We start from the raw sequence: 17,543 nt of genomic DNA on the forward strand, positions 1-17,543 counted from the left end.
AAAAAAAAAAAAATTTCCCCCCCCCCCCCCCCCCCCCTTGGGGGGGGGGCGTTGAGGTGCGAGCAGGCCAGCACGGGGGGCAGGTTGTTTTTATCCAGGCCAGCAGGGGGGCCAGTTTGGTGTGACCAAGCTGGCAGGGAGGGGCAGTAAGAGGCGACCAGGCTGGCGGGGGATGGGGGGCAGTTAGGGGCAACCAGGCTAGCGGGGGGCGGGGGTGCAGTTTGGGGTGACCAGGCCAGCAGGGGGGCAGTTGGGGGCGATCAGGCCGGCACGCAGAGGCAGTGAGGGGCGATCAGGCCAGGATGGGGGGGCAGTTAGGGGCAACCAGGCAGGCAGTCAGGTGAGCGATTAGGAGCCGGCGGTCCAGGATTGTGAGAGGGATGTCCAACTGCTGGTTTAGTCGGACATCCCCCAAAGAGTCCCAGATTGGAGAGGGTGCAGGATGGGCTGAGGGGACCCCTCCCTCATGCACGTTTTTTGTGCACTAGGCCTCTAGTCAATCATAACCAGGGAGCCACAATGGCCAGGCGTGAATTGGTTTTTGATGGAGAAAGGAGTCGAAGTGATCTGGATGCTGCAATGGGCAACAGGGAGGGCATCCACCTGGACACCTCCCTCCCGGCTTCTGATTTAGCAGCATGTCAGTTTCTCTGTAAAAGAGTCAGAGAGGGGTTGGTATCCTGAGGGAAGAACTGTTTTGATCAGGGCAAGAAGATAAGGAGTAGTCATAGACCAGGCTGAGTTTATAGGGAGTTGGCTAAATGATGGGCTATGAGTTCCAGAGGCCATGGTAGGAGAGTTTGGGAGGGTACAGAAGGTAAGTAGGAGATTAATTCAATTTAAAAGATGAAAAAAAGAAGGATGAGGATAAGAATATGGAGGATAATGGATGGATGGCAGGCTTAAACTTTAGAGATAAGAATGAGGTAAAGTGATATTGAAGACATTGTGGATTGGTTCTGATAGTATATTAGAGAATTGTAAACAATCAATTTGAGACATAGTTATGACAATTTAGCTAAAAAATAATTGAGCAACTGGGCAAAGGCTTATTCCTTAAACTGGAGTGGGGGTGAGGGTCAATGAAATGTAAGATAGCAATAAGCACTTGAATATGTTTTGGAAAGTGAGATAACATAATCTGTTAAAATTAAAATAATTGTGACCTAAATTTCAGTTAGGCAGAATGAATAAGTTCTGGAAGCCTGATGGACAGTGTAGTGATTATAGTTAATAATACTAAACTGAAATTTGCTGAGGTCTTAAGGATTTTCACCACTCAGTATGTGAGCTGATGTATATGTTAATTTCTTGATTGTGGTAATCATTTCACAATGCATATGTATAATCAAAACATCAGGCTGAATACCTTAAATACATACAATATTATGTATTAACTAGAGGCCCAGTGCACAAATTTGTGCACTGGGAGGGTCTGGCTGGCCCGCCCCAATCGGGGCCGATCAGACCAGACAGGCCAGGGGAGGGGCCGCAGGTGGTTAGCTGGCTGGCACTGCCCCCTGGTCGAACTCCGGGTTGAGGGCACAATTTGCATATTAGCCTTTTATTATAAAGGTTTATACCTCAATAAAGCTGCAGTAAAAAGGAAAAAATGAATATGCCTTCTTATTTAGAAAGTTTGCTTTTATTTTAGAGATCTATCTGCTTTACACACAAACCATGTAGCACAAATAATAGCCAACTTTTATCATGAATGCATGTAATGGTGACGGGCTAAATCAATTTACTTTCTATATTGCTACTTTGCCCCATCCCTGCCCTGAGCCTGCAATAGTGAGATAGAGACGAAATAGCTTTATCTCAGACACATATTTCAGCTACAGAATTCAGGATGTCACAGAAAATAGGAATAGAATGTTAATAGACATACATACCAAAAAGGAGACATTTCCTTAATGAAAATAAATGGGAAGCGGAAACAGGTATTAGGTAAAGCATGGAATAATTAAATTATGGGGCTTTATTTTGAAAACCCTCTTGATTCCAATGTAATCCAATTATTTGTTTCCATTGTATGATTTTATAACATCCTCATGGCTTCTACGAGTGAGATAAATAGCAGCAACAGGAGCAGCAAAAAATAGGTTATTTCAGAAGTGATACCAGTAAAATAGGAGGAGTGATTGAATTTTTTAAAATATTGACAGTTATCACAAGAATAAATAGAAAAGCCCAGAACATCTAGGTATTTTATAAGAAAAAATTCTTCTTTTGACAGATAAATATCTTAGTAAACACCAGCAAATGGGTTCTCAGCAATTTTCTTCCAAAGACATGCGTTAGGAAGAGAAAGGATCAGAGGAAAAACCACAAACTATCAAGGCAATTCTATAAAGTTAAAAGTCTTTTGTCAAAGTATAGTTCATTGTTTTAAATAAATTCACTATGGCCTAGAATCCAATATCTTGAACCTAAAATATCTTGTCTGAGTTCATTTAATCTTCTGACTCAGTCTAGATTGTATTTAAAGGACAGCCTATCCAGTCATTGTCAACATTGTTATCTTCATCTATGCTAACCTTTCTGATTAGGGACATATGCTGCTGGTAGATATTGCACACAACAATCATGACAGATGCAGACTTCACCTTGTATAAATGCACAGTGTATCACAGAAGAAATTTATAAATATGCAGACAACAGAATAAACACTGCACACTGGAACACACACACATACACACACACACACACACACATAGAGTCTTATGTTGCTTGCTCTCATACATTCTAAGACAAACATTGAAGGCAGTTTTAGTTCTAAACAAGGTGAAGGTTAGGAAGTTGTTAAAAACCTTATTATTTGAGGGGATAGGGATGACTCTTCTAAAATTTGTCTTTACAAATGCATGGCCAGCCCAGCCGTGTGGCTCAGTGGTTGAGCATTGACCTATGAACCAGGAGGTCTCTGTTCAACTCCCAGCTAGGGCACATGCCTAGGTTGCAGACTTGATCCCCAGTAGGGGGCATGTAGGGGGCAGCTGATCAATCATTCTCTTTCATCATTGATGTTTCTATCACCCTTCCTTTATGAAATGCATGGCCAGGAGTGCCCTGAGGAGAACCTGTTTTCAGGTGGGCTGCATGTGAAGTTCTCTCCTTGAGCTCCCTGCACCTCCTTGGAGCCACGGGATGGGCAAGAAGAAGAAGAAGGACACCAAAATGGAGAAGAAGGTGTCCAAACACTGCAGAAGGAGGAGACCTTGAAGCTCTGATAGCCCATTTCCAGACACTAGATGCTAACAAGACAGACTGTAGAAACACCATGTCCCCATCTTCATCTGCATTGAATGTGTCATTCTCTGCTCATCCAGAGACAGATGAATTGATCCTCTTTATTACACAGATCTTTAAAGTGTCCTGCATTTGATGACCAAAACCTAGGAGTAAGTCAAATCAATAAGGGATTCTTTAGGTCAATGTGGGTATTGGATGGTAGCCTGGAAGACATAGCTAATTATTTTTAGCAGTTCCATGAGTGTAGAAGGGATTACATCACTACAATGACATGTATGCCATTAACCTGGACACATTCATGTGGAGCAAGCTGTCCATTGAGGGACTGGGACGACACCCAGACTGGGCTGCCAAATGTCCACCACTCCCCAGGGGAGCATAATCATCTATGGAGGCTACTGGAAACAGTCAACTAAGGTGGACAAACTCACCCTGCATTCAGATATGTTCTGACTCAAGACCGAGGAAGGAAGGAAAGGCAAACGGGTGTGGACTTAGATTGCATCATGGAGCATAGAGTGTACTCAACCTCTGGCATTTCAGTGGCTATGGCCTGGAACCATCAGACACTGTTCCTCAGGGGTGTCTGTGGTGAAGAAGAGGAAGAAAGCCTGGAGGACAACTTCTTTATGACCTGTATTCTATGACACCTCAAAGAACTGCTGGTTTGTGGGACAGCTAAGGGGACCCAGGTCAGAGAAGAGAAAATATAGGTGAGGCCAAAAGAAGTGCAGCCTGAAGTTGATGACAAGCAGGAATGTAGGGAAACTGGCACCTCGGAGCCCTTGGAGGTGGTCAAAGTGGTGGCCACAGAGAATGCAATTCTGATCACCGTTGAACGTGTACCCTCTGCCCCAGACACCAGGAAAGAGGAAGGTGATTCTGACAAGCCAGTGGCCCTCTAATAGAGCCTAGTTCTCACTCCAGTTTTGTACTGGCCATGAAGGACAAGCTGCTTTATGTTTGCGGGAGTATGACTGAAGAAGTTCACCTCGATGACTTGATAAAAGAGTGGAAGACGGGGGTGGAGATGGATCCAAACACTCAAGAGCATCTGGAGGAGGTAAACTTGAAAAAGAATGGAGATGAGATAGAAGATGCAAAATGTGGAAGTGAATATGAGAAATATGATGACACCAGAGAGGGAAGTGAGGAAGAGGAAGAGTGCACGTTGGTGGTGCTTGAGGAGGAGTATGAGGACTATCTGCCTAGGACTGGGCAGAATTTAATGAAGCTTGTATGGGACCACATGGGGCTTGACACAAAAAAGAAGTTGCTGAAAGTGACCAATGTTATGCCAAAAGCTTTCTCTGGTGATTTATGATGCTACCCTGGGCCAACAGTTAAATTGAGTAGTGAATTCCTTCAGTATTACTGGGTGTTATTTCCAATAAATTGGAGTGAAACAAGGCAGCTGCTTCCTCTGCATAGTCTTACCTATACCAGGAGTTCTGGTGAGCCCTTTGCCTTCCTCTTCAAGGGGACTCTGCACCAGAGCAGTGTATTGGCCCATGTATTCTATTTCCTGTGTTTTGATACTTTGACATCTGGGACCTTCTGATCCTGGAGGGACTGACCAGGATCAGGTGAGCATGCTTTTCAAATGCAAACCAACCACTCCAGAGCCCACACCCCAACCACAGCCTTTATGGGGATTTCACACTCCAGGACACAATGCACCTACCCTAATCACTCCACAGTCAAGTACCAGATAACTAGAGGCAGCATCTATGCCCAACATTCCACTGAACCTATTCAAACTGGCCAATCATAAGCCTGCTTGTTCTGCCTCTCGCCTTCCTTCCCTTGGAAACCCCTGCCTGAGGTGTTTCCTCTCTCCCTCTGCCTCCTGACCCCAGGGTTTCCCTTGTGTACACACACTTCCTCCCTTGGTGCCTCCTCTGGGGATCTGTGAATATAAAAAACTGTTTTAAAAATAGCAATTGTCTCCTTACTCATGCCTAAATAATAATAAAACCTATGTTAAACCTTGCAGGGAGCAGACCAGTTCCCATCTGCGCCAGGGCTGGGCTTATGATGAATCACCTTGAATATGAAGTACCTGCAGGGAGGATTTCTCTGTTCTAACAATCTAGACTGTATTGTGCTTTGTTGGAGGATTTTCTTTCTACAAAACAAGCAGTTTTAACAAGCAGTTTTTACACAAGAATATTCTGATTCATATACATCATTGTTCATTCAGACTGCTTTAACAAAATACCATAAACTGGGAGATTAATTTATTTCTCACAGTTCTGAAAGCTAGAAGTCTAAGGTCAAGGTGCCAGCATGGCCCAGACACTGCCAACTTCTGGCTGTGCCCTTAGATGAGGGAAGAGGCTAAGGAGTTCTGTGGGGTCTCTTATTAGAGCACTAATGCCATTCGTGAGGGCTCCACCCTGGCGACCTTCCAAAGGCCCCATCTTCTAAGACCATCAACATATGAATTTGGAGCATCGCAAACATTCAGACCATAGCAATCACCACCCTGAAGAATGTTTCCTCTTTGACTTCTAAAAGCTATCAAAAGCTGCTACCCAGCCTGTAAACCCTTTCTCAGTTATCTAGAAAAGAAAATACCTTTTGGCTGGGGTGAAAATGCATCCCCTTTGTTCAAGCTGGGAAAGCTTTGTGGTTAAAGATGTACTTGAATGTTGCCATAGAGACTGGTAAACTGAGGAAAGGCAGACCTTTCCATAGAGTAAGTCTGCAGAGTAGGTTCAATATAAAAACAGAAAGAAGTAAGAAAGGAGGTTTAAATTAAATATCTGGGTTGATTTTTTTTATTCCTCTGCCAATAATCCTAATTAGTACACTGCTTTTTTTATCAGTAAACAATTTTCTGGCATCAAATGATCTTATTTCTATTAAGATAATTTCTAGGTACATTTTTACAAAGTCATCTGAAACCAACTAATTAGAAACAGATGTTTGACTACCATAGTATTAGAATTAAACTGGCTATTCAATCCTAGGATGGCCTTTTATAATTGTCTTAAAATCTATTGAGAATATATCTCTGAAGCTTTAGGTAAATATTTGTGTGCGCATATGTTGAGTTTTAAACCATCCCAGAGACTTAAATTAACCTAAACTCCTCTGTTTACTCCTATTTTTGTTTACTACATGATGTCTTACATAGACTCAAGGCCTCCTGCAATCACATAGTCAGGGGTTGATAAAATCTAACCAAATAGATCGTAGTAATTTTACTGAATATAGTAATAGCTCACAGTAATTTTACTGAATACTTTCATGTTAGTTTATACATGTTTACTTGTAATAAATATATTCAGACTCATTTTTCCTCATTGACTTATATCTTAAGTAGGCGGGTTCTCTCACTAATTTCAAAAGAGAAGGATTAGACCAGAAAGGTGTTAGCAGTACCCATCTACATAAGGGAGTAGTCGGTAACAAAGAAAGTCTCCAAAATGGACTTAGTGAAAAGAAAAGTGCAAAACTGTGTGTACAGTGGCTATCTTTGCTGCAATGTCATGGAAATTAGACAAGCTGTTTCTAAAATGTACGTGGAAATGTAAATGGTCAGGAATAGCCCAGGCAATCTTGAAAATGAAGAACAAAGCTAAAAGAATACATGAATCATGACCTATTATAAAGATAAAAAAATTAAAAGAGTATGGCGCTAGTACAAAGTTAGACAAGTAAAAAAATAGGGTGTCCAGAAATAGACACACACATGCACAGTCAAATGATTCATGACAAAAGTGATACTTCAGTGCAGTGAGGAAAGAATGATCATTTTAGCAAAGGACGCTGGGTCAACTGAATACCCATACTGGAAAAAATAAACCTTCCTCCCACTATATTGAAAAAAATAAATGTAAAAGGTAAAACAATAACGTTTCTGGAAGAAAACATAAGAGAATACTCTTCTGTGCCTAGGATAAGCAAATATTTCTTTAAAGGACAGTTGTAAAGGGAAAGAGTACTAATTGTAGAGGGAAACATATAGATAAGCTGAGCTTTATTAAAATTAAAAGCTTCTGTTCCTCAAAAGACACCAATAAGGGAGTGAAAGGCAAGCCACAGAATGGGAGAAGATATATGCAACAAATATATCCAAGAAAGAACTTGAATGCCAAAAATATAAAGAATTAATAAAAACAATAAGAAAAGAAGCCAACAGTACAATAGAAAATGGGTAAAGAATTGAATAGACACTTCACAAAACAAGTTAAACAAATAGCCAGTAACATTTGAAAATGTACTCAATTTATCATTCTTCAAGGTAATGCAAAGTCCCCAATGTGCTATACCACTACATAGGTACCTGCATTGCTATAATTAAAAAGAGATTAAATAACAAATGGCCCCAGCTGATTTGGTTCAGTGGCTAGAGCCTCGGCCTGCTGACTAAAGATTCCAGGTTTAATTCCGGTCAAGGGCACATGCCCGGGTTGCAGGCTCGATCCCCAGTAGGGGTGTGCGGGAGGCAGCCGATCAATGATTCTCTCTCATCATTGATGTTTCTCTTTCTCAATCTCCCTTCCTCTCTGAAATCAATAAAAATATTTCAAACACACACACACACACACACACACACATCTAAAAGCACAGCATTTGAAAAAACACAAATGTTTTGGACAACGTGGAGCAAATGAAATTCTCATACTTTACTGGTGGGAGTATAAATGGTACAAATCATTTTGAAAAGTTGTTTGGCTTTCTTATGGTCTAACAATTCCATGCCTAAATATAAACTTACTATAAATTCTTATGTTTGTTCACCAAATTACATGTATGAGAGAGTTCATGAAGCACTATTTGTAATAAAAAATGGTTATGTTCAATTATAGAATAGATAAATATTATTGTGAATTCACAGAAAAGAATACTATAATCCAATGAGGATGGATGAACTATTGCTGCACACAATAGCATGAATGATTCTTACAAATGATGTTGTGCAAAAGCAACAAAAACACATACTGTATGAATCCATTCAGTGAAAAGTTTAAAAATAGGCAAATAATGTTTGGTATTAGAAGCCAATAATGATTATTCTTAAAGGGTACGAGGATGGAAGGGATAGTTACAGCAAGAAGTCAAGAGCGGGGCTTCCAGGGCACTAGTAATGTTTCTTCATCTGCTTCCATGCATGTTGTCATTTTGCAAAAATCCTATAAGATGTACTTATAATTTATACACTCTTCTGGATTTTTAAAAAATGTCAATTTAATAGTTAAAAAAAGACATATGAGCCAATTTGAATGTTCCTTCGCTGATGGGTCAATATGGACATCAGAAAGGATAAGGTTGGTAATGTATGAAACAGATCAAATATATTAAAATCCAAGACTTCATAATAAAACTAGAAAAAACATCATTAGTATTCTTTGGAGATGGCAAATGCACCAACTCAATATTCTAAAAGCTGATAAAGAGAAATAGCCAAGTATAATTTGCCTTTACTGTATGAATTATATTGCAGGGTAATCAACTAGTTAATGAGAGTACTTTATTTTTAGTTGAAGATTCCAGAAAATAAATGCAAATGAGTAAGAGAATTCAAAAATCACCATGTCATTACCCGTAATGAAATAATGATGTGTATCTGCTGATGCAATAAAAAGCTCACAGCATCACCTCTGGCTCTAAATGACAGTTATAGGAAATATCATAAAAGAACATTGTAAATGAATCCCAGGGATGGAATCAGCCACGTTCAGAAAATTTAAAGGGCAAATGACCTGATTTCTTCCAAAAAATAAATATCCTAAGAGAAAAGGTAAGGGGGTGGGGAGCTAACATAGATTGAAACTTAAGGAAGATAGTGATGAAATCAATTTGTGAATTTATTTAAATCTTGATCCAAGTAAGCAAACTATTAAAATACATTTTTGGATAACCCCCAAAATTTCAATGGAATACATATTAGATATTAATTAATTAATGTTAATTTGTTATAGTTATGTTTTTTAAAATCCTTACCTGTTAGAGAGATTATTAAACTATTTATGGATGAAATAATAAAATGTCTGGTGTTTGATTCGAAATTCTCCAGCAAAGGGAAAGAAGTAGTGATTTATGAAACAGTATTGGCCATTGACAATCCTTGGTACTCCGTAATGTATACATAGTGGTTCACTTTTGAGTCTATTTAAAATTTCATTCACAAAGACTTACCCCATCTCTTGCTTTCACCAAGAGATCATAGGTGGCTGGGTCCCTTTCCCTGTCAATATCTTGTGAAACACAGATCTGCCCATCATGTGGGTCAATCTGGAAGGCTCGAGGTGCTTCGTAGCTTTGGAATCCGTCATAAAGAGAATATTCGACCAAGCCATAGAGCCCTGCATCCGCATCAGACGCTTTTACCTATGAGACAGGAGTTGACCAGTGAGGAAATAGACATGCGAGCATCACTTTTCAGTTGGTCATGAATTACTATCATGATTTGCACAACCGAGTAACCCCCTACTATTCACCGAGTGTAGGCTTTAGTGTTACGTTCTCTTCTCTTACCTTCTGTGACAACTCTCCCCACTCTCCTCCCTTTGTGATTTCTCCTTTTCAGTCTCCTCTGCCCATTCCTATACTTTCATGGGATCTCTGAAAGTTTGAGTTCCTTGGGGCTCAGTCCTTGGTCTTTTTGCCTCCTTATTCCTCTCACTACATCTAACTGATCTTAACCCAATCTCGAGATTTTAAAAACATCTACATACTAACAACTTGATTTCGGGGCTATTGTGTCGTCTAGCCGAGTGGCTCTCAATCAGGGACAAGTTTGCCTCATGAGGACATTTGGCAATGTCGGAGACATTTTTGATTGTCACATCTGGAGAGAGGATGTTGCTGGCATCCAGTGGTTGAAGCTAGACATATTGCTAAACATCTTACAATGCACAAGACAGACCCCACAACAAACAATTCTCTAGCCCAAATATAAATAATTCCTAGGTTGAGAACCCCTGCACCTGATGAAACTCTTAACATTTGGCAATATTACTTTTCTCTTTAATTGTCTTTCATTTTTTTCAACTAATGGCACAGTCTTTTAAATTTATCTTCACTCTCATCTATCATATTCTTTGGCAAAATTGCATCCTGTACAACTAGCTAACATGTTTGTGAGTTATTCTTCTCATCAGATGGGCTGAACCAGGAAACCCACAAACTTCCCCACTACAAAGGACTAAATTCCAAGTACATTTGGTCTGTTCCATTCTGGCAGCTGTTAATGATTTAGTAGCCTCCAGTTCCCAAAGACACCAAATATATCTTTTAAAACCATATGGTATTCTCAATAACTTTGGCTTGATTGGAAGATAATAAGTACAATGAACTTTCAAATTCTAAAACTCATTCTCAGCCTTTAATAGCACATATTAACAAGTAATTTAGCTCACATAAAACAAGTTTCCTTATTTCCACTTTTTTCTCATCTGGACTTTTGGCAAAGCAAAATATAAGGAGTCAAAAGTGGGACAAGAGTACTGATGTCAATTTATGTTAGTAGTTCAGATTCTGAGTTTCTGAAATAAGAATCATAAAATAAGAATGTATTCCTCCCTGTTTTTACACAACTTCCTCAAAATACTGACCTAATATTTCAGAACAACATAGTTCACCTACTAATATTTGGTCTTAAACACCTATAATTAACTTGGCATCATTAAGGTCTATATTTCCCAATAGCCATTGATAGACACATAAAATGTAGGCAATTTAAGTAAAATAGAAATGGCTTTGCCAAATCTTCAAGAGGAAATCTTGTTTAGTAGATAAGCTCAGTGGGTCCTTTCTTCTGAGATAGTTGCTTAAATCAAAGAATCAGAGAAGCTTCTGATCAGCACCCATTATCATAATCTTCTGGTGCTAAAAGAGGTATCTAGAACTCCGGAGGTTTTACCCCTGAATCTACTCAAAGAGCCACATTCTAGCACTCTCAGTGCCATCCCGTGTTCCTTATTTCAATCTCAGTCGACCTTGATGATTTAATTTTAAAATTATTCTGACTCAGAAGTGTTCTCCCTTAGGCTGATCTTTCACAAATTTAATGGAGATGTTATAAAAATGCAAAATATCTCCCTGATTCCATCATTAGCTTCCTAAATTTAAAGAATCTTTATAATTTCCTTGAGTGTTAAATAAAAGATATTCCTTTTACATCTGGGTAAGGATTCCTCCATATGAGTGTGTCATGGAGACAGGAGACAGATTGAGAACACTGGCTCTTGAAAGCATGTTTGCATGTTCCACCAGTGGAATAATTATATTTGCATTTCCCTCATCAGAATACCCCTATCCCCATTTAGGAAGGTCTTCTCTGCAACAACTGGGCAGCTCTGTTGGAGGTCACTTGCCCAGCAATTACATCAGCACCCAACCCCAAAAGCCAACCCAAACTCATAGGGTGATATAGTGTCAATCACAACATTTAATTCAGTGATGTTTATAGAAAAGCCTCAGTGCCGCCCCTCCCCCCCCAAAAAAAGTCCTAGAGAAAAGTGGCTGCACTTTAGATTAAATTTCAAATTAAGTAGCTCACTTTAATTTTTTCTTATTATAATTTCCAAAATTATATGCTATACCCATGAGCATATAACAGTTTGTTTGAAGAAACAGTTATTGGCACAACACACCCACACATAGGACTTCAAACAAAAGGAAGAAAAAAAGAAAAAGAAATCACAAAGTAACTTTTACATTTGAAGCACTTGGCCAAGCACTGATCTTACAGTTAAAACAGGATTAAAATATTCCAGTGAAAAGTTGGAGTCAGCATTGGGACCACGACGAATGGTCCACACATGCAAGTATGCCACTCTCTGAACACAATTTTGGCAGCTTCACCAACGACGTATGTCTTACCAAGACTAATCATCAAGGCTGAGTTCTTATTTTTTATACAATTCAGCAGCTCCTAACACAGTTAATCATCTCCTTCTTATTGAAAAACTTATTCATCAGACACAACACTCTAACTCTCTTTCTCTTCCTATACCTACATTTCCTTTATTGGCTGAGTTCTCTTCCTGGCCTCTGAACACAATAGCCCCCCAGAGCTCAGTCTTTGGACCACTTCTCTTTTCAATCCACACACACGTAGTGGGCATTGCCCACCGTGGACAACTCTAACAAATTGACTTGCATCTTATCTTAACCATCAGAGTATTCCTTCTGTAGCTCAGGAGAGCACCCTTCATCCTTGTCTGCTTGCAATATCCTATAAGCCTTGTGCTCTTGCTGCATTTGTGTGGGCTCCATGTTTTCCTTATCCTCTTCCAAGTCTTGCTGGATTGTAGAGTCAAGTTTATGATTCAGAAATGAAAACTAAACAAGAACAATAATAAAAGAACAATATATTTCATAATACCCATCAAATACTCATTGAGGAATAACTTTTTATTCCTGAAACGTAAACCTATTAACCAAGCTATACCATCGTAAGATAAAATACAAAATGCTAAAACCAGCAAAAGAAAAAAAAATTACATTAAGGCATGTGAAACTATTCAGTGGTTGGAAACAAAACTGTGTTTCATTTTCACCTTTTAAAATGTATTTTCAGAGAAACTGATAGAGCTGTTAAATGAATAAACTAATTATATATTCTCAAATTATAGTAAAAAGTTACTGTTCTAATAACATATTTGTATAGCCTTAACTAAAGAATGGGATTAAGAAACAACTAATCCTACTACTTATTGCTCCACCCTCCTCCCAAAAAGCAACCAAAGGAAATTTTGTGAAAGGAGACCAATGGGTGGGAGTAAGGGATAACTTGTCCTGTGTAGTATTACAAAGTAAACAATTAAAAAAGTCTGATCTAAAAATAGAATTGGCAGGCAGATCAATAGAACACGAAAACAAGACCTGAAACAGATGCTGGTAAATCTAATTTTTTTATATTACAAAGGAAACATCATAAACCACTGAGAAGTGTGGGTTTATCCACATAAGTTGCTAGGGAAAGATGGCAAAGAACATGGGGGGAAATCAAGTTTGATATTAACCTCACACCAAAATAAGATCTACACAGATATGTTAAATATAACTAATGAAATCATGTAACACACAAAGAATATATATAGCAATATTTGGCTGGTTCTTACATTGGGAAGGAATTACAAAACTAAAACAGATGGACAAAAATCACACAAAAATATCAATACAATGAGTATATCGTAATGTAAAACTCCACTAAATACACAAAAATACTTAAAGGAAAATTAGGTATGTTATCTGCAACAAATATATTAAAAAGTCAATGTCCTTAATATAAAAGTAGTCCTTTAAAAATAAAAATATTGATTTCCTAATAAAAAATGGGTAAATGACCAAATGACATGAACAAATAATTCACAGAAGAATAAATATATTTAACCATTTAATTAACAGTGTTTGGGGAACTATTAAAGTAATAGCAAATTGGAAACCATAAAAATAATATATTAAGTGATGGCAAGGATAAAATAAATATGTACTCATATTTTTTCTTTTTTTTAAATTGTTAACAGTATTACAGATGTCTCCCATTTTCCCCCTCTCCACCCAGGCCTTATCCACACTGCCCCCCAGGTCTTCACCACCCTATTGTTCATGTCCATTGGCTATGCATGTAAGTATATCATTTTTAAAAGCCTATCTGGAAAGTAACTTTGCTTTTACCATATACATATGGTAAACATTCTCCCAAACCTAAAAATATTCCATCTCTTTTACCTAATTAATATATTTCTTGGAGTGTCTGTAGACAGATATTTGTATGCAATATATACATAGTGTAGAATTATTTATTCAAGAACCCAAATGTCCAACAATAAAAGTTGTTAAATGAATTATAATTCATCCATAAGATAGAATTATGTAGCCATGATGCAATAACTCTTTTATGAAGATCCTTTTACCTTATATTTAAACACACCAAAACACACACTCAAACAGAACTAGAATCCAAAACCCTCCAATGTACCTAACAAAGAAGTTAAAGTTGGAGGAACAGAGTCAACCACCCCCACAGCCCATGAAGTGTTCATCCAGAGCTCTTCACCCATGATGCTGTGTTAGGTCAAATCTTCCTTCAAAGGTAAGATACTGATCTTAAAGAATAATTAACTAATATTTATGGTATATAAATTAGATTGTCAGTCTTTGATCCACTGAACTTAAAAATCATGTTTCACTGATTTATTAACTAATTTCAGTGATCTGAATTAGGCTGTTGATACTCATAATAATCTTATGTCAAGAGAATAGACAAAAATTCTGGAGCAATTTTAAGTAAACTAGTTGACTCAACACTAACATTCAGAAATCAACTCACCTTAATATGGTAAGTAATAATTCCTATACATGCATGTACACACACACACACACACACACACACACACACACCTAAAATATAGCCACATTATCTTTTACTTCCAGATACAACTGAAAAACAATTATGACTTCGTTTCACAAATTCTAACTGCATGAGTTGCAAGGCTTCTTTTTAATTATTATTTACATTAACAGATATATAAATTACAACATAGGAATATAGTCAATAATCTACACTAATAAAAGAGAAACATGCAAATTGGTGTCACTCCACTATGCCCACCAGCCAATCAGTATGAGTATGCAAATTAATCCAACAAAGATGGCAGTTAATTTGCATATGCAGGCACGGAGCGAAGACTGAAGACTACTGAAGACTGAAGACAACTGAAGACTGAAGAGGTTTGGCTTCTCCTCTGCGGCCAGAGCGGAGAAGCCTCGAGGCTTGGCTTCTCCACTGCAGCTGGAGCAAAGCCTGGGTCCTGGGTGCAGGAGGAAAACCGGTGCCGGCAGCCAGGGGAAGGAAGGCCTATTGCATGAATTTCTTCGTGCAATGGGCCTCTAGTATTGTAATAACCATGTGTGGGATCAGGTGGGTATTTGAAGCAGTGGGGAACCATCCTGTAAAGTACATGACTGTCTAACCACTATGCTGTGCATCTGAAACTAATAGAGAATAATGTTGAATGTAAACTGTAATTGAAAAATAAAAAAATAAACTTTTTTAAAAGGTGACTTTACATGTTTTGTGGCTCTACCTGTGTATGTGACAGCAGAAGAAAATCAGATACGATTATTCTTGCCAGCACCTGTACACCTGTAGTCCTTCAACATGAAAGACAGGAGATGAAGGTGATGGGCCACATGGTACCCTTGGGTCCATTGAAAGGTAAGGTTTATTTCCTTTCGACCAGTTTCCTAACTCAAGAGAGAATACTATTGTGTAGAGTTACATAAATATTATTATTTGCAGAGAAAATAAAAATCTGCAGAATATACCCTGAACTCCTAACAGGTGTTCTCTCTCGGGATGCAGTCATGGAAAACTTGACTTTTTAAATATGTTATTGGAAATAGTATTTTCTATTGACCCTGATTATCTATCTATCTATCTCTTCTATATTATGTGATCTTAAGAGCTACCTTCTCTCTATTCCACCCACAAAGGACACCTTGAAAGCCCACAGATTCAAGAAAGGGGAGCTGGTTGTTGAATTTTTTAAAGGATTAATTTTAAGTGTCACAGTCTCCTTTGTGAATGAATACCATAAATTAGAACCATGTGACTTTTATTTTGTAGTTGTACTTCTCTAGTACATGTTTTGTAAAACAAAGAGCTACCTTAAATTTATGCCTAGAGATCTTCCCAGTGGAATGGTGTGCTCTCAGATATAAACACAAACAGTTGCACTCTAAAGTCAAGTGGGGGAAGGGGGTTGAAAAATTCTAATGAGAAAACAAATAGTGGGTAGGCCAACTGAGGTTACATCCACAATATAACTTAAAGCTGTAAGTTCCAATACTGACTCTGACTTACGAAAACATAGTTTACTGCTGTTTTCACACCTGCAAAGTCATCATAATCACAGCAGGGAAATGTTAAGGTTTGGAAACTGAGACTCTATTTAGCAGCTTTGCTTTCCTGAGGGAAAAGAGAACAGTGCATGTAGATCTAGTGGAAGTGTGGGCTGCATTGTTTTGCCTCCTTACCCCCGGTCCAAATACTTTTACAGAACTATGTATTTATGTGAGCACATCCTTTAGGGGAAATCCTATTACATTTCAGTGTTCCCTTTTAGAAAGACCTACTGGAAAACAATTCCCCCAGGCTTTAGTTCCAAGAAAGTCAACCTTCTCCTGAGCAGCAGGAATGTCTTAATGCAGAGATTACAGGAATCTTGTCCCTCTGGGGAATTGGACCAGTTTGAATGCAAGTGCGTGATCTTGCAGACTCCACTTCCATGGACTAAATTCTTCCCGGCTCCCTCTTACTCTACCATGTCACTTTCATCTGCCCCATTTTCCTGAATTTTATTTTCATCTTTCTGAATTTCATGTCATTTTGTTAGTAGCTTTGTTAGTCTTTTAATTAAGTAGAGTATAAAATACATTTACTTAACACATAACATCCTACAGAAATGGAGTTATCCTATATAATAAAAGGCTATTATGCAAATCTACTGAACTGCAAAACTACTGGTCCCTATATGTGCACTGACCACCAGGGGGCAGATGCTCAATGCAGGAGCTGCCCCTGGTGGTTAGTGCGCTCCCACAGGGGGAGCTCTGCTCAGCCAGAAGCCTTGAGCCAGGCTCACGGCTGGCAAGAGCAGTGGTGACGGGAGTCTCTCCTGCCTCCGTGACAGTCGGACATCCTGCAAGGCTCCTGCACTGTGAGAGGGCGCAGGCCAGGCTGAGGGACCCCCCCAGTGCATGAATCTTGTGCACCAGGCCTCTAGTAAAGTATAACAGCTGTATGAATAATAAATGACCAGGGAATGCAAACTTAAGAGGTATTTTTGGGCCAGGAGAGACCAAAGATCACTCAAAACATGCAACTAAAATGAATGAGAAGCAAAGCCTACTTCTTGTGAGTTAGATTCTCTGCAGGTTGACTCAAGTCCCACTCACATGGTGTTCAACTCATCACACAATGTTCCAAGTCAACATTTGGGCTTGAAAGCTTTTGTTTGGGGGAAAACAAATTGACCTCACAGTTTAATACTTATACAGGTGAGACAAAGACAGGATAGTAAGTGATTAATTAAAAAACAAACAGAGGCTAAGTAAAATATAGTCAGTCAGAGAAAGATAAATATCACATGCTCTCACTCATTTGTGGATTATAATGAACAACATAAACCGATGAACAAAAACAGATATAGAGACAGAGAAGCATCGATCATATGCTCAAAACTCAGAGGGAAGATAGGGAAGGTTGGGGGTGAGGGGGAGAGATCAACCAAAGGACTTGTATGCATGCCTATAAGCATAAG

The 17,543-nt window shown here is 38.8% G+C and overlaps 1 protein-coding gene across 1 annotated transcript in view; it reads right to left on the reverse strand.

Annotated features, from left to right (window-relative positions):
- The window catches only part of DCHS2 (dachsous cadherin-related 2), a 178,489-nt gene that overhangs the window by 73,853 nt on the left and 87,093 nt on the right, over positions 1–17,543 (reverse strand). Inside the window, exon 2 of the mRNA XM_014456108.2 lies at positions 9,406–9,597. Coding sequence (XP_014311594.1) covers positions 9,406–9,597 — 192 coding nt within the window. The remainder of the gene's footprint in view (positions 1–9,405; positions 9,598–17,543) is intronic.

Source organism: Myotis lucifugus, unplaced genomic scaffold (assembly GCF_000147115.1).
Source record: "Myotis lucifugus unplaced genomic scaffold, Myoluc2.0 scaffold_1, whole genome shotgun sequence".
NCBI classification, from domain to species: Eukaryota; Metazoa; Chordata; class Mammalia; order Chiroptera; family Vespertilionidae; genus Myotis; species Myotis lucifugus.